Genomic DNA, 23,940 nt, shown 5'->3' on the forward strand with positions numbered 1-23,940 from the left:
AGAATTTCACTACTAAATGACACATGCATACATGACATATGTAATCTCCCAAAATAATCCTGACTGTATCTCAAAGCACTGTTATCTGTATTTTGCATTTGCAAACGTAGCTATATCACCGTGGTCTAGATGAAATAGTTTCACCCTTCAAAGAAAACCCAGTAATAAATCCAGTACTAGAAAGCAGCTGTTAGAGTTACTATATGAAAAAAAAAAATCAAAATACTTTGATAATGGCTAAAAGAAGAGCAAGACACAGCAGTGATACAAAAATGTCAATTCATAAGCAGAAATTAGGAAAATAAACAGTACCAAAGCAATGCTGTTTTCACCAACTTCATTTTACTTTCAATAGTGGTTTAAGATTCACTTAATACCTGTAGAATTCCATTCAGTAATGACAGAACATGTTTAGATTTTCACCCTTATAAGTTTACAGCACAAGAAAGTGGGCTGCAAGTGTTTAAGAGTTTTCTTTATAACAGTTGAGTAGACTAATTCTCAGTACCTTAACATTATTTTGACAGTGGACATATTGCTTCCCCATTCAGCAGAATTACAGCATTTATATACACAATTATAAAAACCAAGCAAGACTTTTACATAGATCAGCTGCCCTGCACGTTACCCTGACAGTTAAAAGAGAAATCCCCATATTGGTCAATACTATGCAGAGCAAACATCCACGAAAAAAAGTCTTTGTTTATTCTATGACACGGTGTTAATACAATAAATATACAAAACTTCTAACTACTCAGACATGCAACAGAAGGACAGAAGTGCATTTGTACAGAACCATGACATTCACCAGGATGGTAGAGCCTCGTTAGTCATTTACAAAATATACAAACATCCCTCAGATAAATAAAACCAACTCCTAAATTACAGATCAATGACTACTGACATTCCAGTGTTTAAACTTCATACTTTGTAGTCGATTTGCCACAATACTACAAAATGACAACTTAAATGGGCACCATACTCCAATCAATTAATAAGAGACTGAAAAAATCTAGGTTTTGTTGGTACAAAATATTTTAACAAATATCAGCCTTCTCTTGTCAAAGCTAAAAATCAAACTTCTCCCTTTTGAGCTGCAAAGCATCAGAAATTTCTGGTTTAAACAATTAATGTGTAACTGAACCTTCAATTTCACTTAGGAGGTTAAAACAATCTATTCAACCCATGACATTACAAATCAATGCTCCATATAGAGAGGACATTGAATATGTTTCCTCAAAGAGCCTTTCAACATTTTTGAGGAATTAAAAAAAAAAAAAATCCACCTGCCAAACTCAGGTATGTTCCTGATTTTTTTTTCCATAATGGATTTTGGTAATGTATGTTATTATGCAGTCTTTCAACTTCAGTTAAATTCCAAGGATGATGTCCCTGGGATTCCTATCCAAGAGATATCAAGATAATAGCTTAAATTTAGATTTAAAAATAATCCATAGCAGAGTTCCTAGAGACAATCCTCATGTCTAGAAGATTATGAAAAGAACAATCATAGAACCATAGAATCACTTGGGTTGGAAAAGACCTTTAAGATCACTGAGTCCAACCATTAACAATCTTGATATACAGCTAGTAGAAGGATTATGTCTGATCTCAACAAAAAAATAGTGGCTTCTTGTCTGGAAAGCTTTTAATAGCATTCCACACAAATTTAAGTTCAATGCTAGCATGTCCACTAGTATGAAATTTTAGAGTCCCTGTTACACAGAATGTTTAAATTGCTTTTAATTTCATGATGCTGAGAACATTTAGAGACAAGTATATTCATTAGTATGAACTTCAGCATAGGTGAAACTACTTCATTTATCCACATTGAAGTTGGATTTAAAGAAATTAGTAAAAGAAAGGAGACTAATAGGGACTTCATACTAACACTACAATACTGATCCAGGGATTAAGCTGGGCATTTTATTTTTAGTAATGCTCTTCTGTTATTATGAATACAGTGTAGTGAAAAAGAAGCTGTGACTGTGGGTCCGCATTCAGGGCATGGAGGGGCCTCAGAATGTTATGCTGCCTTACTAAAGGTGGTTCACCTTAAGAGCTGAATTCATTTCAGCTGCAGTGTGTACTTACATAGGTTGTGGGTTGTCGTCCTTCCTGTTTTCATTTTCTAAAACACAGTTTGAAAAAACATCCATAGTATTGTGCATAAGACTCATGAGGCAATCCAAGAATATAAATAGTCTTCAAAGGACAGAAATATGACATTACAGTAAGACTTGATTATATTGTAGAATATTATGATGGTAGGTACCATTATGGATTGTTCAGTTCCACAGCAGCGATTTAATCTCTTAGGCCTCCAGTTCAATGAGTTAAAATTTGATTTTGTTAAATATGAAGATTTCTTACTTTTCCAACTCAAAATAGTTTTAAAAGGGTTTTTTCCCTCAGCTTAAATCACATCACAGAGATGGCTGAGTTAATGTTAAAATGAATTCAAGTATCTGTTAAATGCCATTGCCTAAAAATCTTGGGTTTAGACAATATTCCTGTTAGAAAATTAAATACTGTATGTGTAGGTTTTTGGACAAGCAGAAAGCAGAGTGACTCACTAGGCTAGAGATTTAGTACCACTGTTAAACACAAATCTACATTAAAAAACCAAAAAATTTCCAAATACAACAAAATACCACTGCACATAGAAGAGGGAAGGAGGGCAAGAAACTAGTGTTCTAAGAGTCAGTATCCATTTCTTTTCCAGCAAAATTATTACTCCAGTACATGAATACTGAAATTAAAACCAGCAAATATATAATCATTTAGCTTTGTGATTTAAACCATCATTTAACTTCCTTAAAAGCATTACACATTCCATTACAGAGAATGTTTATGTACCATAGCCATTTCTCACAGGTAGAGAATACTCCATGAAAATAGATACAAACAAACGCTACCATTATAAAGTGGCACAGGTAAATTCTGGAGCAAAACACTATTTAAACAAGATCAAATAACTCAACAGTACTCATGCAAACTTACAGGCTTATATCAAAAGACTTATCCTAGAAAAAAAAACGCAAGAAAAGAATTTATAATATCTACTCGTATTTGTCCTCCAGCAGCTGCTGAAATGGTAAAAGTAGTAGCCAAACTTAACTTGCTACATCTCTCAGCCTACTCCACTTCTTATAGTAGAAATAGGGAAAAGAGTCCTTACGAAGAAAAATAATTGATCCAATCCCCAAAATAACCCTAGAGTGAACCACTAAAATACCTTCAAAATTATTAATACATTTATTTAATCATTATATAACATAATTAATTCTCAGGCCAACTGTTGAAATTATTTATCCTCCATATAATATGGAAGGCTTTATATTCTAGAATGCAACATCTTAAAGAAGGGAAAAGAATGGCTATATTTTTAAAATAAATAAATTTATAATAAAATAAACCAAACATTTCCCATTTTACCCATGCACAGCTGCAGAAGAGACAAACATGCTGTGTGAATTTTGACCTAGGCTTTTAGGGAATATTATAAGTAGCTGGAAAATAAGGTACAATCGAAGAGAACCGTGATGACTTTTTATGTTTCCCTACATGCGGTTTCCCTTGAACGCGTTTTGAGCTGCACTGGTTGCTGCTGTTGATGCGGCGTTGGCTGCAGCAGTTTGTACAGTTTTGTTGGACATCACTCCCGTTGCGAACTCCTGCTGCGCCTTCTCAAAACTGGCACCAGTCGTGCGGTAGAGACCATGCACCTAGGGAGGTGGAAAAGCGGCAGAAAAGCAGTGAAAATATGGCGCTGACCCTTCCATTTCTTGGTAGGCTAATAGCAAATTCTCAAACGCAAAGCAGAGCTGTGTGGTGGAGAAATCTGGCTTCCTTATGTATTTGGGAGGATCCAGAAATGAGTAAATGGACTTCTTTTCCCCACAAATCCTACAACTTTTGGTTGCCCTGGTGCATCCATGGTTTGACTGTAGGAATACCTGTAGCTTTCTGCAAATTTAGACAGGTCTCACAGGTCTTTACAAAAATGCGTGTGGTATCAACCGTCTGAAATAACATATATAAAATACACAAACAGGCTGCATGCTTAGCATAATGCAGGGCACACAGCTTGCAAAAATGTCTTCTGGGTCAATTTGTTTACAACTTGTCACACTCCTTAGAAGAGTTGGTAAGTGTACATGCTTAAAAAAAAAGGCCAAAACAGAAAAGTGGTTTTGACAAAACCAAAAAAGTAGTTTTGAATCTGCTGTGTCAATAATATATTAGTGAACTTTTTTCTACTTAGTTTCTAGAAACATTTTAATTTCTGATTGATACAGTCACAAGAACAAGCTAAGCTACGACTGAGTAAGTACAAAATATCCTAATAATGCAGATACATATCTACTAAACTAGTAGGATGACCAATAGCTCTGCATAGTAAGCACAGGTATTAAACAATATGGCATATAATCCCTAGTACAATAAAAAGACAAATCTTGAGGAACTTCCATTTACCTGCATATTGAAACTAAAATACTATTTCTGAGTCATATTCAATCAAGTCACAATAAAATTGTCAAATAATATCGTAAAGAAGTTTTCATTTAACTGTAGCAAGAAAATTAGTTTAGTAACTTTTTTCTTTGTTATAAATGTAACCACTTCTCATTCATAAAGATACACCAGGTCACATCTGAGTATGCAGGTTTTTGAAAAGAATCTAGATGCATACAGTAGGAATAATGTAAAAAAAATTCTCTGCCATAATTTTTTCTTGCTTGTTTCTTTCTACTGTACCTGAATATTTATGCAGAAAACAAATAAGGAGAAGGGTAATCTCCAGGCAACACTTAGAATTTCTAGCTTTGGGCATGTGAAAAATCTTTTGAGCATAACTGTAACTAAGGCTGAATTAATAGAATTGCGAGCACAACATCAGTTACAGAATTCTCAGTTACATCTTATCTAAAAAGCATCAAAAACTTACTAGAACATTAATATCTAAACTTAGGTCTTCTGGATGGAAATTCAAAAAAAGGAGCCAAGGGCAAAAAGTATCTTTCTTTGAGCTTTTATGCTATGCAATTGCTAATTGACAACAAAATGTTGAAATAGACGCGGAGAAATAAAAATCCTTTTCTGAGGTGCCAGGCATCTCCCACTTCTACTGATTTTAATATAAATGATTTTTGTAAAAGCTGAAACTTAGAATCATTTGAATCACCTTTCACTCAGCATGATGAATCACCACAGATTTGAAAATCAGAACCTGGCATCTACAGACACAATCACAGCGTTCAGTGCATTCACCAACCCTCTCATTGTGGACTTACCTCCCAGTTTATCCTATTCAGAGCTATCCTTCCCCATTTTAGTTTGCAGAAAATAAGTGCGTTGTACAAACTGCATTTTTTAACTCCAGAACAGTATAAGCAAAAAAAGTACACTTGTTAATAGGTAAGGCACACCCCCAAGAATATAATTTAATCCCCACTACTTGCTGAGAGAGCATCTCTCAAGCAGGAAAGCAAATTCCAGATCCAACACAGGAAACAAAAGAGGGGATAAATATGCAACTTACCTTTTTAAACATAACTAATGAGATAACAGCAGATGCTGTGAAAAGTGCAGCTATGATTATCATCATAATGCCAACAGGAATACTCTTGTTAAGACCAGTAAGAGATGAAATCCACCCACTGAAGGAAAAAGAAAGAACAAACTTTACTAGCACAGCACATGAACCATTCAACCTCAGGTACCTAAGAGGAGCTTTATATCCTCCTGGTTCTGATCAACTTTCAATATTTTTGAAGGACAAGGAAAAGGAATTTTATGTAAGCATAATTCAGTTCTATAATAAGCTCTTAGAGCTTTATTTTCATTTTCTCCAATGCATGCAGTGAAACTATACAAAAAATACCATAAAGATTATTATTTTTGGGTAGAATTGTAAAAAAAATACAGAGTTGTTCATCAACATTCAGGGTTTTTTTTTTGGTCAAACTATCATTTCAGACTGATATAAAACTACATGACCTCGTGGAAGATAAAATGTCCCTAAAAAGATAGCTTCCAGCTTCTCTAAACAGAAAACAAACATAATACACACATACAGCTTCTATGCATGAAGACTCACTTAACTGTATCCACGCAGTGATGCTCTAGCAATTGAGATAAATAGAAAAATTTGAAGCAGATAGAATCAGATTAACTAACAGAAAACACTGCTATCTCAGTAGCTACTTCAAACATTTCCCCATTCTTCAAAACTGAAACACCAACAGAAAAATCATCTGGCTACTTTTCATACCCTTTCTTCAAGTATCCTTAAAAGCACACTCCACATACTTGGAGAGTTAGACCTCTGAACACTTTCTGTTTTGTCAATGTTAATCAATTTATCTATGAAAAACCAAAATACCAGATTCAGAAGCAAAAACAATAAAACAGGATCTTTCCTTACACTACAGTTCTAAAGCAATGCTCTTTTGTCTGCCTTACATATGCTGGAAGCAGCAAAAAGCACAGATACAGAGAAGTGCCATTACCCAGCTACAGTGCTGCCAATCATGGCGTTCCATGCTACCAGCTGGCTGCTATAAACATGCTTTCAGTTAATTCAGTCTTCTTGGTTTTTTTCCCCAAGGACAGTGACTGATTCCCAATAGCTTTTTCTTGTAAAATCTGAATATTAGACCTCGAAGACTCCAGTGAATGACAATACACATGAAATCCTTGTGTAAAAGCTTACACACTTATAAGCATCAAAAAGAAAAATAAACTATTACAGAAGAAGGAGCTGTCTCAGACAAATAAGATTTCAAATAATATCAAATATATACCACTATATTCACTCAAATACACTATCAACTTTTTACATTTTAGCCATAAACCTCCTTAAGAAGTAGTAACAATAATATCATTAGAAATAACTAATGATGCGAAATAACACGTAAATATTATATTATTACTAATTTTCATTTTCTCAAAGTTTTGCTAATGTCTTTTTCTTAAATATAGAGCAAATAACATCTCTACAAAACACCAAAATTCAGAAGGTAATACACAAAAGAATAGTTCAAAGTGGTTTACACTGAAGGATAAAATTTTCATCAGCCTAATAACATAAGTACCTCATACTCCTGGGGTATGTTTCACCCACTTCTAGTTAAGAGCGCTCAAAAAATGCTTTTTTGAGTGCTAAATGTAACAATTTCAGGGAACACAAGAGGTTGTTTGAAAAAATAGACTATGTTGCAGGTGATATATCAACTCTAAGTGTTTGTCTTGCAGAAAGTACAATTTAACAGCAAACAGAATACTCACCAGTTTCCCCATCTTTGAAATCCTGCAGCTTGAAGTACATGTACAGCAAACTGACAGATATATACAAAGAAGAACACAAAGAACCTGAATGAACTGTCGCTCCTGAAAGAGAGGGCAGGGGGGAAAGATTAAAGCTGCCAGGAAATTAATGATCGTTTGCAAATACTGCAGTAACAATACAAAAATATTTTCTGCATTAAATAGAGGAAAAGTGCTTTCATTTATTGACAGTGACTTGAAGTATCAGTAATTCCATGGTTTTGTAGTGTTCATTTACAAGATCTGCTTCAAGATAGTATTTTTGCCACCTGCACCTCTAACAGATGAGAACACCAGGAAGTTCTATTCCTTAGTGCTCTATTCAGCACAGAGCAGGGCCTCTTAAACTAAATACAGAAGTTTTGTTACAAAGAATGAAGAACAGAATTCTGCTCCACTTTCAGACTGAAATTCAGAGTGCTGGCAGGATGAGAAGAAAATACTTTACTCATAAAAGGAAATAAATTCTAGTATGGAATTACCGAAGCATGGTGCAGACCAGATTACTGAAGCAGTTGTTGCTTAAAAGCAAAATATACAAAATAGGTTTTCTATTTAAATTACTAAAAATGCCAGCCTGACAAAGACTGAAAGTGGTAAAAAAAAAAAGTATAGAAGTACAACAAGCAAAATCTCTAACACCTAAACTTACTGCTGTCAAAACTAATGATCGCAAATGTGTTTGCTACGAAAATTCTAAAGAAAGTAGAAATCAGTTAAGTCACAGAACAATTAGCTCTTCCCGTAGAAGGGATTCTGTTCATTTATTCATCCATTCAGTTAAATAACTATATCATTTCCAGCTGAGCAACTGACCAAAAGCAGTTGAATATGCAAGTAGTAGTCTTCCAAACAATCAATTTTCAGTAAGAAAAGCTATGTATTTACGAGAGAGTAAATGCAAGTCAAACTATATGATTCCTCAAAGATAAGTGGGTAGAGCAATATCTTCTTGGTTAGCAAAAAGAAACATCTCCTTTAGTCTGAAAGTTATGCTTAATTGCAATTTTGGGCTATCAATCTTTCTCTACAAGAATTAGTGCATTTTAAAAGAGAATAACCTGAATCACTTCAACATAAAAAAAAAAAAAAATAAAAATCAAGAAATACGTAAGAGTACAGCATTTAGAATGTCTACATGCTGATTTTCAGAAAAAAAACACCAACACACACATCATTTTTGCATGCAAACCAACCATTCTATTCTTAAACACAAAGCTACCACACATCATGCTTGCGAAGTCTGCAAAGATTGCTAAAAACTGGGAAAAACAGTAGAGTTTGATTACCATACACCTGGTCTACTCATTCTTAAGAATCTCAGTTACTCCAATTACAGACATTAAGTGTAGAATTTTATGAAGTTCATTCAGGAAGCCAAAAATCTAAGACACTCTTAACTATTAACCTACTTAAATTCTTGGTGTGAAAGCATAGAGATTTCATGAGAATTTTCCATAAAATTGTTATCAGCCCAATATAAAGTTCAGTATTTCCTACAAATATTGTGGCAATGGTAGAAGCTAGAAATACTTCGAAGGATATTTCATGATATTTCTAACTATTGCCATCTATGTTTCAAATGTAACAACTGAATTAATGGCAAACATACAACTTGTTTCTAATGAAAGCATACTAAAGGATTATCATAATGATAATCAAGCAAATTCTGACATCTTAACGCATTTCAACAAGTTTTTAAATATCCTAAGTCAAGCTGAAGTTGTTACCTGAAAGCTCCATAAAGTGGTCTGTACCAGCAGACAAAAGAACAAGGGGTAAAAAGCAAGAACCAGAGAATACTCAATCCAAAATCAACCCCTCGCGTAGCATCAACGTAAAACCAGGCCAAACATCCAAAGATATTAAGAAACAGTGTCACTGTATGGACTGTAGAAGCAAAAGCAAAATAGTCTTAATTAAGTTGTGTATATACAATAAATTATTACAACTGTTAAAGTTAAAACCCAAACTGCGCATTTTTAAACAAAGCATCAGCATGCTGGCAATAATCAATACCCTTAGCAATAAGCTAATTTTTATACAGTTTTCTAATTTTCAGGTAAACCCTGTATTCACAAATAAAAGTATTGAACATGAAAATTCAAGTACTATCAGGTATATGGTGAAGGAAAAAAATCTTATAATAAAAAACAAATCATTGTCAAACTTAAAATGATGAAAACGAAGGTTTCTACAGCTGCAATAATGGATACTTTTCTACAGCAATAACTGGATACAGATATGTAACAGACTACTAAATATATTTTGAGAGAAAGCTTATACACTATATAAAGTGCATCATCAATTTAGCATAACTTTACATTTGAAAATAAGTTTCAAAAAAAAATCTTTCATGAAAAGCACTTTGTCTTCCATGTAATCAAGTAAATATTTTTATCCACTTAGTAAAAATGTTTGTCAGTAAAACAAGACTCCAAGAACCTGGCCTAGATCCTTTAGTACATACTGCATATTCAAATATTTCCTGTAACATTGGTCTGTAACATCTTCCTTTTTCAGTGCTTCATTCTCAGTTCAATACTAGCATTTTCTCATCAGCAGGCCTTGTTACAGGTTAACTTTTGTACTTCTACTAAAGAAAATGCACTGGCATTACTACTTAACAGTTTCTCCCAAATACATGTAGTTCTAAGAACAGGAAAAGACACGGCAGTATTAAGAAACATTACAACTGCTACTTTCATGCTATCTGGCACAGAAGTTAATTCTGCCAGACTTAAAATACAAACATGAATTTTGTCTTTGTTCAGCAATAAACAGTGACTCAGGAGTGATTTTGCTATCTCAGAGGACAGTTTCTGCCTTTGTGGACCAGGATATTTCTAATTGAGAGTGTACAAGCTGCTCCTTCCTTGCAGCAATGATTTTTTCATGTAAGTTCATGTAAGAGAAATATTTTAGTCATTCTACTGGAAGGTAAGGTTAACAGAACTGGTAAGATAATAAAGATTCTGAAAAAAAGAGTCCTCAAACTCTTCGCTGCCTTCTTAATTAGTACTTAACTAAGTCCCAAATCAACTTTGTGGGAAAAAAAAAAATCTTAAAGCATCATTGCATGAAAGGCTGACAAAACCCAAAACAAATCATATTTCACTCTAAGAGTCACCAGAAACAGAAAACTTCGTACTTTTACATAGAAATCTTAGCACTGTTCCACGGGGTCATCAAAGCAACTCATGTATGAATTTATGTGTACGCCTCATAAAGCACAACAACAGATAATACAAATTCATGCCTTCCTTTGAAAAATATGAGAAAGCTTACTAAAGGGTATTCTTTCTTTTTCTAGTCTATATCAGAAAACAGACCCCCTAGATTGCTAGAAACATCCACATTCTGGTGTAGTTTGAACTTTCTGAAAATACTACTTTTGTAATTGCAACTACAATAAGAGGACGAGTTTTAAAAGAATACAATTGGTGCACAAGAGGGTTGAAACACCACACCTACTACTGACAGTTATCAGCACAATAAAACCAGCAACATCGGGATCCACTTCACCACTGTAATGGAGAACCTCACCTGTAAATACCAACTAATAGCAAGCTATGGATGAAGACAGGGAACTTGGCTGACAATTCTCTCTTCGCTCCATTCATCCTTTTCTGCCTGCTGCAATCTGCAGAGAGGTATCTGTTGTTTGAGCCAGCACCTTCACTAGCTGACCTAGATGAGCTTTGCTTCCGTATGGACAAGTGCTTTTATGTTCAGGGTAACAGTTTAAAATACTTTCCACCTACCTGCCTCTTCAGATTAAATGATGATACAAGTTACGAGACGCTAACAACCACCTGGGGGCTGAAATGACCTAAGGCTTTGGCAGAAGTCTGCAACATGTAATGTCTATATGACAGTAACTTCACAGCTATACCAATAAAGTACTCAGTGTGAAGTGATCTAAGAAAACTAACAGCAGAAGCAGCTGAAGTTAAAAAAATAAAAACGGGACTCATGACAGCATAAGAGTGAACAATGGGAAATTACTCTAGTTTAATAAATACTCAAACTCAACACCATTTTTATTAATGTAAACTTCCTTGTACAGAAGAATTCTACTTAAATAGACATTCTCTGACTTAATTAGCTACACTTTATCATCCATTAATGTTTGCAAGTGAATCACAGATAAAGACCAGGAGTTGCTACACACTAAAAAAACATGATATGGAATGGACCAAGCAGTGAATCTGTAAGAAAGCAACAATCAGACCTCTAGAAAACATAACCTACAAAAAAAGGCTGAATAAACTATGCTAATAGAGCCAAAAAAACATTATTAATGGGGATAAATGTGTTCCATAACAACAGTGGACAACAGGGAAGATCAATCACAGAAAGGGACAGTTAAATCAAATACTTGGAAACATCTTGTAATGATAAAAGACAGCAAAAAACTACAACAGGCTTGGAAGGAGTTTATGAAGTTTCCATCCTTAGAGGTTCTCAGGAACAGGCAGATCAACAGAATAATATATGTACTATTGACTGTATCCTCAGACAGAAGGATGGGCAAAGTATTATTATTAGGGTATTGTTCTTCTACCAGAATCTACAGTTTAAGTCATTGGTCTTTGAAAACCTTTAAAAGCCTTGTTCACAGAAAATGGAAACATTCACAACCTATATAAAGTAACAAACCCAAATGCCACAAAAGCTGTCCATGAGATTCAGCAGCTCTTTGGTTTGTAACTTCAAATAAATTTTCTTTGAAAATCAGTACTACTCATTTTGTACATGCTATCAGCCTGTGGGGAAAGTAGCTGGAAAACACAGCCTTCTGAGCCAAAATAATTTTGGCATTAGATACGGGTCAAGAGACATAAGAGATTTCACTAGTAACAGCAAAGAAAGATCATAAAAAGTCGTGCTCACTGCTAAAGAGGCAGGAAAACTGTAACTCTATCTGCAAGCCACTAAAACAGCAAGAGTCACAAACCCAAGATAGAACAGAAAAGCTCAAGTGGCAGCTGAGAGAAGCCATTCTAAATGATTGGTATAATGCACAAAACCATGGGAACACTGAGTCAGTGAAAAAAAAAACAGAGGGTCTCCTCAGGGAGGGGAAAAAAAAAAGTGTGAAGACAAAACCACATCAAGGAATCAGAAAACACTGAGTTCTGATGCAGAGAAAAAAGTGGATGAATCCACAGAATAGGGATACAGGCTTGTTTTCTCATGAGATAAAGAGCATATAGATTCGAAACAGGTAAAAAAGTTTCCTCAGATACATAAAGACTAAGAATAAGGATATAAAAATTGCTACTAACCATGGAAACACACAAATCTGAAACAGTAAGGTTTGTTCCTAGGGCTGCTAAAAAGGAAGAGGAAAACTAACCTACTTTACAAAGTGCTGAGCACGCGGTACTAGATTCATGCAAATATGACTACCTTCACAGAACCCCCAGGCCTTACAAGACCTAGGGAGTTCTGGAAGAGGACCTACGACTTCGGGTAGAGCTGCAAGCAGAACCAGGCTGGTTTGTTATGGTAATAAGTGCCTCCACTGTGGAAGCACAGCCACTCTAACAAAAAATGAGCCAAACCACATAGATACAGTCCTGGGAAAGAGGAGTCACAAGGACTGATTCAAAGGCCAGCCCTAAGGCACAGAGTTCTGTACTTCATCTTTTTCTCATATTCTTTTAATTTATTTTTTTACCCTGAAATATATTTTGTCTTTCTTTTCCTTTATTATGTCCTTTTCCTTCCTTCCTGAGTAACCCCTCAGTTGGAGAGTACTAGGGATAAAGAAAGAAAAGAGCAAAAGAACTCAGGTAAACTCTCAGTCTACCTAGAAGAATATCTGTCATGTTAGGATAAAAGCACAACTCCTATATATTTTGAAATATTATAACCTTGCTGCTTCTTTATTTTTGGCCATAAGAAGGAAAAACAGTATTAATATTCTAATTCTCTCTTCCTAACTTCACCTTGTGTTAGAAGCATGCAGCACTTCCACAACTCAGTCCTGCAAAAGGCCAGAATTAGTAATTATCCTAAAATTTTTGATTACTTGATCTTAAATTTCATTTAAATCTTAATTGTCTGTCAGATTTATGAGGGTGACTAGTCACACATTCTACAGTGGATTTAGTTGCTTATTTGAAGATTAATGACCCAGCAATGAATACAGAAAGCTATGGATTATGACGAAGTGGAATTCACTTGATTCAATGCTGACTGTTCCTTTTATGTGTTACAATTATATGGTTCAATCACAGTAATAAGATTACCAGACTAACAGCTAAAATTACAGAGATTTGCTAACTAAATCTGGAGCCCCCAAAAAAACCTAAAGAAAAGTTCTGAAATTCACCTTTCCTTAGTATGCTATAAACATATTAACAGCACCTAAACCTTTTGAATTTCCTCAGTCTCAGAGAAACTGTTAGGCTCTCATCACACTAGACAAGGTAGAAGAACGAAATGCCATGGCACTTGTACATTTGGTTCATCCAGCATTTCTCCAGCCAAAATACAGCAACAGAATGAGAGCAAAATTAACCCCACAAAGATGGTGTAGAGCATTCTTGGTGTACAAAGGGTAATTTTAACATGGACTGAATCTTCAGCTAATGTACACTACTTTTTTAAACAGACTGAAATTATATTAAGTCAGCTAATTTACTTTACACTATTTTTTTTAAATAGACTGTGTGGCTGGAAAGTGGCCCAGCAAAAAAAAGGAGCAGGGGGTGTTGGCTGACAGGCGGCTGAACATGAGCCAGCAGCGTACCCAGGTGGCCAAAAAGGCCAACAGCATCCTGGCTTGTGTCAGGAATAGTGTGGCCAGCAGGACTAGGGAAGTGATCGTCCCCCTGTACTCAGCACTGATGAGGCACCACCTCAAATCCTGTGTTCAGTTTTGGGCACCTCACTACAAGAAAGACATTGAGGTGCTGGAGAGAGTGCAGAGACGGGCAGCAAAGCTGGTGAGGGGTCTGGAGAACAAATCCTATGAGAAGCGGCTGAGGGAACTGGGGCTGTTTAGCCTGGAGAAAAGGAGGCTGAGTGGAGATGTTATTGCTGTCTACAACTACCTGCAAGGGGGCTGTGGTGAGGTGGGTCTTGGTCTCTTCTCCCAAGCAGCAAGGGGCAGGACAAGAGGAAATGGCCTCAAGTTGCACCAGGAGAGGTTCAGATTGGATATTAGGAAAAACTTCTTCCTGGAAAGGGCTGTCAGGCTGTCCCTTTGCCCAGGGAAGTGGTGGAGTCACCATCCCTGAAGGTGTTTAAAAGACACGTAGATGAGGGTCTCAGGGACGTGGTTTAGTTGTCGACTTGGCAGCTGGACATGATGATCACAGAATTACAGAATGTTAGGGACTTCAAGGGGCCTCGAAAGACCATCTAGTCCAATCCCCCTGCCAGAGCAGGAACATCTAGATGAGGTTAGACAGGAAGGCATCCATGTGGGTTTTGAATGTCTCCAGAGGAGACTCCACAACCTCCCTGGGCAGCCTGTTCCAGTGTCTGTCACCCTCACTGAGAAGAAGTTTTTTCTCAAATTTAAGTGGAACCTCTTGTGTTCCAGTTTGTACCCATTATCCCTTGTCCTATCATTGGTTGTCACCAAGAAGAGCCTGGCTCCATCCTCGTGACACTCACCCTTTACATATTTGTAAACATTAATGAGGTCACCCCTCAGTCTCCTCTTCTCCAAGCTAAAGAGCCCCAGCTTCCTCAGCCTTTCCTCATAAGGGAGGTGCTCCACTCCCTTAATCATCTTTGTTGCCTCTTTGGACCCTCTCCAGCAGTTCCCTGTCCTTCTGGAACTGAGGGGCCAGAACTGGACACAATATTCCAGGTGTGGTCTCACCAGAGTAGAGGAGGAGAAGAACCTCTCTGGCCTACTAACCACCTCCCTTCTAATACACCCCAGGATGCCATTGGCATTCCTGGCCACAAGGGCACAGTGCTGGTTCATGGTCATCCTGTTGTCCACCAGGACCCCCAGGTCCCTTTCCTCTACACTGCTCTCTAATAGGTCATTCCCCAACTTATACTGGAACCTTAAAGGTCCTTTCCAACCGAAATGATTTTATGACTCTAAAATGATATTAAGTGTCCACTGTAGACTAAAAACCATATTAGACTATATAAAACTATGCATATTGAAGTAAATGGATATTTTACTTCTCAAACTCCATCTATTAACATTGATTTTGTATTATATTTCTTAATACATAAGCTGATTTTAAAAACAGTAACATTATTATTAAATGATCAAAGCTCATTTGACAACAACAGAGATACTGAAACCAGAAAACTGAAATATACTTTAACCAAATTTCCCTTGGATAATCCTCCTCCTTTTCTTCTGTGGAAGTTTCTATGAAATAATTTAATCTTTGTACAATTGAAGCCAACAAAAATATTTCACTTCCAACATTTAACATCTACACTTAAAACAATTTCTCATTACAGATGTTCTGAAAGCCAAAGAAGCTGGTATTTATCATCAAGTTTGAATAGGCACTTTGTTTTTTCTTTTTAGAAAATACTTACACATCCACAAATAGTACATAATCTTTACTGTCTTCTGGAATTCTACAGGAATGTCTACAGAAAAGTCCTGGTAGAAACAAGGACCTACTGGAAAATTCTCAGGAAGAGGTGGCCAGTTATTTTTTCTACCTGCAAAGCAGAAAGAAAAAAAGAGCTTTATAATGAAGTTTTAATCTCTGTTACTAGAAAGAGATATGCATTTGACCTTGTTAAAATGGTTTTATGCATGAGTTTCACAAGCATATGGATAAACTTGGACTACCAAAACCCAAGAGTTTTATCAGCACAATAGTAAAAATACACACACTAGTAAAAATAAACTTCAGAAACAAAATACAATGAAATGCAGACAGATGAAGGAAAGTGCAATATTTTATCCATGTAGAAGACTAAGCAGATATCTGACAGTTCTGATAAAGTAATGAGAAAAGAGAATTCTTCACAAAACAAGCAGGTATGGGCAGAAAGACAATTTCTCAGAATTCCCTGACTTCTAAATGCATGTTTCCCTAAAGTCCCACCATACCCACATACTTCATTAAACACAAAGACTGAGGACTGAAAAGCATTCTCCATTCTCAGAATCCTTGTATTTTTAACACCAGGCTACCTCTAACACTTTGAACTAGTTCCCAATATAGTTTACAGTCTAAGCTTTACCTCAAAGCCCATAAGCCTCAAGAAAAGTAGCTATTGAAATGGTCTAAGCTACTTTCTTGTCACAAGAAGATGCCCTACAGCATCATTGTATTTTCATACAGATGTGTGACACACTGAGGGCACCACAAAGGACACAGTACCAAACACCTGGATTTCCTGTACACTGATCTGCTCACAGGGTACAGTATACATTCTCCTGAACACAAGTCATACCAAGCATAGACTCAAAGATTCAACTGAGATAATAACTGCAACAAACTTTTACCGTAGCATTTCAAATTCTGGATGCAATAGAAACATTAATCACCATGTTCCAAAATTGGAGCTGAACTAGAGACTAACCTAAAAGCACTTTATTTGAAATTCTGACACAGTTTTTCTAGCAATCTCTTAGAATGAATCACAGAATGGTATGGGTCAGAAGGGATCTTCAAAGGTCATCTAGTCCAACACCCCTGCTGTAAGCAGGGACATGTTCAACTAGATCAGGTTGCTCAGGGCCCCATTCAGCCATGTCTTGAATGCTTCCAGGGATGGGGCATCCACCCCATCCACTCTGGGGAATCTGGTCCAGCGTTTCATCACCCTAATGGTAAAAAATTTCTTCCTCCCATCTAGCCTCAATCTCCACTCCTTTAGGTTCAAAACCATTATACCTTGTCCTATTGTAACAGACGCTGCTTAAAAGTCTATCCCTATCTTTCTCATAGGCCACTTTTAAGTATGGAATGGCCACACACAATAAGGTCTCCCTGGAGCCTTCCCTTCTCCAGGCTGAACAATCCCAACTCCCAGCTTGTCCTCACAGGAGGGGTGTTCCATCCCAATGATTATTTTTGTGGCCTCCTCTGTCCCCTCTCCAACAGGTCCATGTCTTTCCTGTACTGAGGACTCCAGGGCTGGACACAGGACTCCAGGTGGGGTCTCACTAGAGTGGAGCGGAGGGACAGAATCACCTCCCTCAACCATCTGGTCCTGGTCCCTTTGATGCAGCCCAAGATATGATTATCCTTCTGGGCTGCAAGTGCACGTTGCTGGTTCATGTCCAATCTTTCACCCACCAAGTACCTCCAAGTCCATCTCCTCAGGGCTGCTCTCAATCCCTTCATCCCCCAGCCTAGATTGATACCAGCAGTTTCCCTGACCCAGGTTCAGGACCTTCCACTTGGCCTTGTGGAACCCCATGAAGTTCACATGGGCCCACTTCTCGAGCTTGTCCAGGTCCCTCTGATGGTATCCTGTCCCTCAGGTGTGTCAAACACACCATTGAGCTGTAAACTTGCTGAGGGTGCACTCGACCCCACTGTCTGTGTCATAGATGAAGATACTAAACAGTACTTGTCCCAGTACAGAACCCTGAGGGACATCACTCATTACTGGTGTCCATCCAGACATCAAGCCATTAACCATTATTCTCTAGGTGTGACCATCCAGCCAGTTCCTCACCCACCCAAAAGTCCACCCATCAAATCCATATCTCTCCAATTTGGAGAGAAGGATGTTGTGGGGGATCATGTCAAAGACCTTACAGAAGTCCAGACAGATGACATCTATAGCCCTTCCTTTGTCCACTGATGTAGTTATTCCATTGTAGAAGGCCACTGGTTGGTCAGCCAGGACTTGCCCTTGCTGAAGCCACACTGACTGTCTCAATCACCTCCCTGTCCTCCATGTGCCTCAGCACAGCTTCCAGGAGGATCTGTTCCATGATCTTCCCAGGCACAGAAGTGAGTCTGACAGGTCAGTAGCTCCCACGGTCCTCCTTTCTACTTTTTTTAAAAATGTGTGCAATGTTTCCCTTTTTCCAGTCACCAGGGACTTCACCTGACTGCCATGACTTCTCAAATATCACGGAGACTGGCTTGGCAACTACATCAGACAGTTCCCTCAGGACCCTGGGATGCATCTCTTCAGGTCCAAGTGACTTATGTATGCTCACGTAGCAGTTCATCTGGTAAGAACAGAAAACTTGCAAAGCTTACATACTTGCATTATTTCTTATTTGTTTCCCCACTCAGACAAGATGAAGCTGTTAGTTCTGTTCAAACAGGTCCAAAGTACTGAGAATCTATTTTCTGCCTCTTCTACTGAAATTTTTACCAAGCCTTTCAGACGAAAGGATTGCCAGAGGCAGCATAGAGAAGGTAATTAAGTAACAACTCTATTCATATTAACAACTACATTGGAATATACGTGAAGAAAAATCTGATAATAATTCAGTTCTTCATTCTGCAGTATATGGTTATTTCTCATAGGACTGGTAGTTTCAAGACAGGAATTATGAAAAAATTAAGGTATAATAATTCACATTATTATTTAAGAAGTGAACGTCATGCACCTTCCCACTGCTGTGGTACAGGTTTCAAAGTTTTCAACTGACTGAAAGATAGCTTGCTAAGACAGTCTGAGATCAAAAACCAAGTGATCTTCTTCTAAATTCACTTTGGATACTGATATTCCAAGACTGTATATTGATAAGCAAAAAGCTAGCTCAGAGTCATTTCATTCAACACAAGTTACAATCTCAAGACGTGTTAACTTCAGTGGCATGCCTACGCTATTAATGCAGACACTCCCAAACTAGCTTTATAAAGCACAAAAATGGATTTTCAGGCATGCCCAAATTAACTAGCTGAAATAGGAAGCAACGCACTTTAATTAGCTCAAACACAGTGCTGTACAGGATCTGAGGAGATAAGACCAAAGACACTGAGCTGGGATGATCTACCAGCTTGAAGATCTTCACACTGTAGTCAACTGTGTGTGACAACAGTGTCCTAAATGTGCAGCCAGGATCTTAAATTGAATGGAAATAGCTACAGTATTGCAAAAGACCCTGTCCTCCAAACAATGCAACTCCACAGTGTTTCCAAAGGAGTTCAAATGAGTGCATAAAATTAAAAAAAAAAAAAGGAAAAGAATAATCTCCTCAGTCACAATATACAGTTCCTGATTTGCAATATTTTTACAAAGTCATGTGTTAAAAAACTAGTAATTTCTCCAAAGTTTTAAGAGCTTTCCTCTGTTCAGCTTTCCTGAAGAATCTTCATGAACTTTGATGTGAACAACTGCAACCTAACAACAAATACCAATTTCAGAAATATCCTGAAACATACATGGAGGATGAGAGTTATGTTCCCTAAGAGACAGATAAACAAAACTGTCCCTAAAGCCTGGAAGATAAAAGTAATCAACCCAGGCCATTGATAAGCTAGTGAAAGTAGATGAAGGGCAATATCTGGAGAGGAAAATGAAAAAAAAACAAAAAAACCAAACCAAACCAAACAAACAAAAAGACCAAAAACAACAACAACAACAACAAAAAAAACACCAACAAACCAACAACTCATTATCTGGGAGAAGAGGCACAGAGATTTAGAGAGATTGAAAAGAACAAATACTGAGAAAATTAAAATGGTTTAATGAAGGGTCAATATCAAGATGATTCTTTTTCTGAGAAGAACAGCAATTGTCCATTCCCAGATCCTGATATATGATGGCTCTCTAGAGCTTCCTGAGCAGTAGAAGCAGAGAGGAAGCTGCTCATCTCTTCTCCCTGGTATCCAGCAACAGAACGCATGAGAATGGCTCAAACCTGTACCAGCCGAGGTTTAGACTGGACATCAGGAAGCATTTCTTTACCAAGAGGGTGCTCAAACCCTTGAACAGGCTAAGCCTGTCAGTTGTTAAGAAGCATTTGGGCAAAGCCCTTAACAATATCTTTTAACTTTTGGTCAGCCCTGAAGTAGACAAGTAGCTGGACTAGATCATCACTGCAGGTCCTTTCCAACCGAAATATTCTATTCTATTATATTCTTAGGCTGAGAATTTGAATTACTAAGCAATTATGTAATCAGGAATTGTACTACTGCATATTCAAAAAAAAACAGCACATGTGGAAATAAAACAGTCAGAATTCCAGATACAAGTGAAAATACCACACAAAGTCAACCTTGCACACAGTGTTTTGTTTTTCCTAACGTCAGCCTGAAGACCTTCCTTCTGAAAAAGAATATTCCTGTAGTTCTAGCAAAGTATCTTCAGTTAAGAGGATGTAAATCTTCTCATTTTTTAAATTGCCATACATAAACTGACGGTTTTGCACAGCACACTTACAGTTTGAGTAAAAATGAGACACTGATCTTGGCTATGGGTTCCAAAGTATGATATGAAAAATAAATAAAAGACTAGGAATAGAACATTATATGCAAATACCAGGAAGATACATTACTTCTGTAACACAGCAAAAGATAAGTAAATGTTTCAAAACAGGAAAGTTCTCCTACAGATATAAATAATGGCAGAAGACAAATCAAAGAGATCTTACTTATGAAGTTACTTTTACTCCTCAAAATGCTCCATTTCTATTCAATAATATTACTTAGATATTAACCTAGAAGAAAAATAGCTGATAGCAGAGTAACATGTAACAGAGGGCACATTTAAAGTTTTTACAGTGAAAATCTGCACAGGCCAGGCCCATTTTTATTCACTGTATGCATTGTCTCAAATGAGATCACAGTATCACAGTATGTTTGGGATTGGAAGGGACCTCAAAAGATCATCTAGTCCAATCCCCCTGCTGGAGCAGGAACGCCTAGGTGAGGTCGCACAGGAACATGTCCAGGTGGGTCTTGAATGTCTCCAGAGAAGGAGACTCCACAACCCCCCTGGGCAGCCTGTTCCAGTGTCTGTCACCCTTACTGAGAAGAAGTTTTTTCTCAAATTTAAGTGGAACCTCTTGTGTTCCAGCTTGATCCCATTACCCCTTGTCCTATCATTGTTTGCCAACAAGAAGAGCCTGGCTCCATCCTCACGGCACTCACCCTTTATATATTTATAAACATTAATAAGGTCACCCCTCAGTCTTCTCTTCTCCAAACTAAAGAGACCCAGCTTCCTCAGCCTTTTCTGATAAGGGAGGTGCTCCACTCCCTTAGTCATCTTTGTTGCCCTACTTTATTGTCCTGAAGAGGTTATAAAGCCCCCTCTTTGATCCGTTTCACAATGTCAAACTAAAACAGTTCCAAAGAAAAAGTAAAATTTCTGCAATTTAAAGAGGCTTTTTTTCATGCATACCCCCCTGCTGATTGAGACTCTGCATTTCCCTTTCTCTGCGATCTAATTCAGCTGCTTTTCTTTCCAGTTCTTCTTGACGCTTTAGCAGTTCTGCCTGGGCCAAGGCATGCTCCTGAACAAAACAAGCATCATTAGATATTGATAAAAAGAGGAACACAAAATAAACATTCCAAGTCTGTTTTCTATAATTAAGTATCTCCAGTTACGGATGAGGCACAGATTCATGCATTAACCGGTTACTTAAAGGCAGTTACTAATTTTCATAAATCAACAGCAAAGCAAAGCTTATTATAAAAGACATTATTCAAGAAGTGTGTTTAAATAATCACAAGTAAAAGGAACCTAGTGACTGAAAGTTACAGACAAACCTTTGCAATTTTTGTATAAGCAGGTGGTTCTTCTGTTGGTTTCATTATCGCTGGCTGAGTACTGGGTACATTAGGCATTTTCACATTTCCTGGAGGAGGCTAAGAAAACAAGAAACAATTATAGGTCTCCTAATAAACATACTTTCATTAATGCTGTGAGAACCAATCTAGTTGTTTTAAAGGAAGTGTTACTGATAAACTCAAAATCTGATATGCTGCCTGCAATATTTATAACACTTAGGAAAAAGAAGTTAACTACATTCTGTGGTGCACTGTTCTGCTTATTTGGTTATACACTCCACTATTTTCCATAAAACACACATGGAATTTTAGGGATCAGTAGAAACTACACAGAATTTTAATTTTGTTCAGACACAAATATGAATAAGGGCAGTTACTGTTTAAGAGAACTGCAGGATTTAACAGTGATCTATTCATATTCTGAAACATGATGCTATTAGTAATGTCTTCCAGAGCTTTCTATTTCACAAAGGCTTTTATCACCTGGCTAACTACAGAAGCAATGTATTGTATTAAATTTTCCTGTTCAAGATCCATAATCTACTGCCTAACTATTCCATCAGTACATACCATAGTGTCTAGTTTCAAGTACTACTGCCAATTCATTCATTTAGTCATTACCTGTAAGTATACAGCTTACTAGAATTTTCAGTCGCTTAGATTTTTTGTTTGCCTTTTTTTAAAAAAATAAATCCTCTCTTCCTAACTCTCATTTGTCATCCTCTCTGACCTTCTCCACATCTCTCTATCTTACATAATGTTAACCAGTAGCTATCAAACCAAGGAAAAAACTACTGTCTAGATTGAAGTTATTAACTGAATTTTACCAAAGCAGATCAATATAGCAGTACTATGACATTATTTTATTCCTAAATATGCTTGAAGGGAAACTATGGTTGTTTCTTTGTGTATGCCCTGCTACATAAAAGCTTCCATATTCTGTGAGCTTTTAAGACAGAAAAATCACTTGCTCCATCTTTTCTAAACATCTTTTGAAATGCACAAGCGCAATGCACAGAGAAGAAAAATATCACGCCTGAGCAAACCCCACCTCTGTGTGTGATACTGCGGCATACTTCAGCGACATCAGCTGACTCTAGCATTTCAAAATCATCTTCCCATTACATATTAGATCCTGACCAAATACTGACATAACAGAAAAGTCTCATTTCTCAGAAATAGCCAGCAATTTAAGTTTTTCATCCTAAGAAAGATTACTCAGTATTGTAGGATGAAGAAAACCAAAGGCCAAGTGTCAGGTACTGCACCTGTTTAACAATAACCCCAGGAAGCACTACAGGCTCAGGAAAGAGTGGCTGGAAAGCTGCCTGGAAAAAAACAACCTGGGGTTCTTGATTGACAGCGGCTGAACATGAGCCAGCAGTGTGCCCAGGTGGCCAAAAAGGCCAACAGCATCCTGGCTTGTATCAGGAATAGTGTGGCCAGCAGGACTAGGGAAGTGATCATCCCCCTGTACTCAGCACTAGTGAGGCACCACCTCAAATCCTGTGTTCAGTTTTGGTTCCCTCACTGTAAGAAAGACATTGAGGTGCTGGAGAGAGTGCAGAGGAGGGCAATGAAGCTGGTGAAGGGTCTGGAGGACAAATCCTATAAGGAGCAGCTGAGGGAGCTGGAGCTGTTCAACCTGGAGAAAAGGAGGCTGAGGGAAGACCTTATCGCTGTCTACAAGAGGTTGTAGCATGAAGGGTGTTGGTTTCTTCTCCCAAGTAAAGAAGTGATAGGATGAGAGGATATAGTCCCAAGGTGTACCAGTGCAGATTTAGATTGGATATTAGGAAAAACTTGTTCATAAAAAGAGTTGTCAGGCATTGGAACAGGCTGCTCAGGGAAGTGGTGGAGTCACCATCCCCAGTCACATTTAAAAGACGCATCGATGAGGTTCTTAGGGACACGGTTTAGAAGTGGACTTGGCAAGATCAGGTAA

General features: G+C 37.4%; 1 protein-coding gene across 1 annotated transcript in view; it reads right to left on the reverse strand.

The window, feature by feature from the left end:
- Positions 1-268: 268 nt before the first annotated feature.
- SCAMP1 (secretory carrier membrane protein 1) overlaps positions 269-23,940 on the reverse strand; it is a 40,247-nt gene continuing 16,575 nt past the window's right edge. The window contains exons 3-9 of the mRNA XM_080362789.1: positions 21,975-22,073; positions 21,607-21,718; positions 15,868-15,996; positions 9,063-9,222; positions 7,294-7,395; positions 5,546-5,663; positions 269-3,728 (exon numbers count right to left, since the gene is read on the reverse strand). Coding sequence (XP_080218915.1) covers positions 3,564-3,728; positions 5,546-5,663; positions 7,294-7,395; positions 9,063-9,222; positions 15,868-15,996; positions 21,607-21,718; positions 21,975-22,073 — 885 coding nt within the window. The 3' untranslated portion in view covers positions 269-3,563. The remainder of the gene's footprint in view (positions 3,729-5,545; positions 5,664-7,293; positions 7,396-9,062; positions 9,223-15,867; positions 15,997-21,606; positions 21,719-21,974; positions 22,074-23,940) is intronic.

Source organism: Nesoenas mayeri (assembly GCF_963082525.1).
Source record: "Nesoenas mayeri genome assembly, chromosome: Z".
Lineage (NCBI taxonomy): Eukaryota > Metazoa > Chordata > Aves > Columbiformes > Columbidae > Nesoenas > Nesoenas mayeri.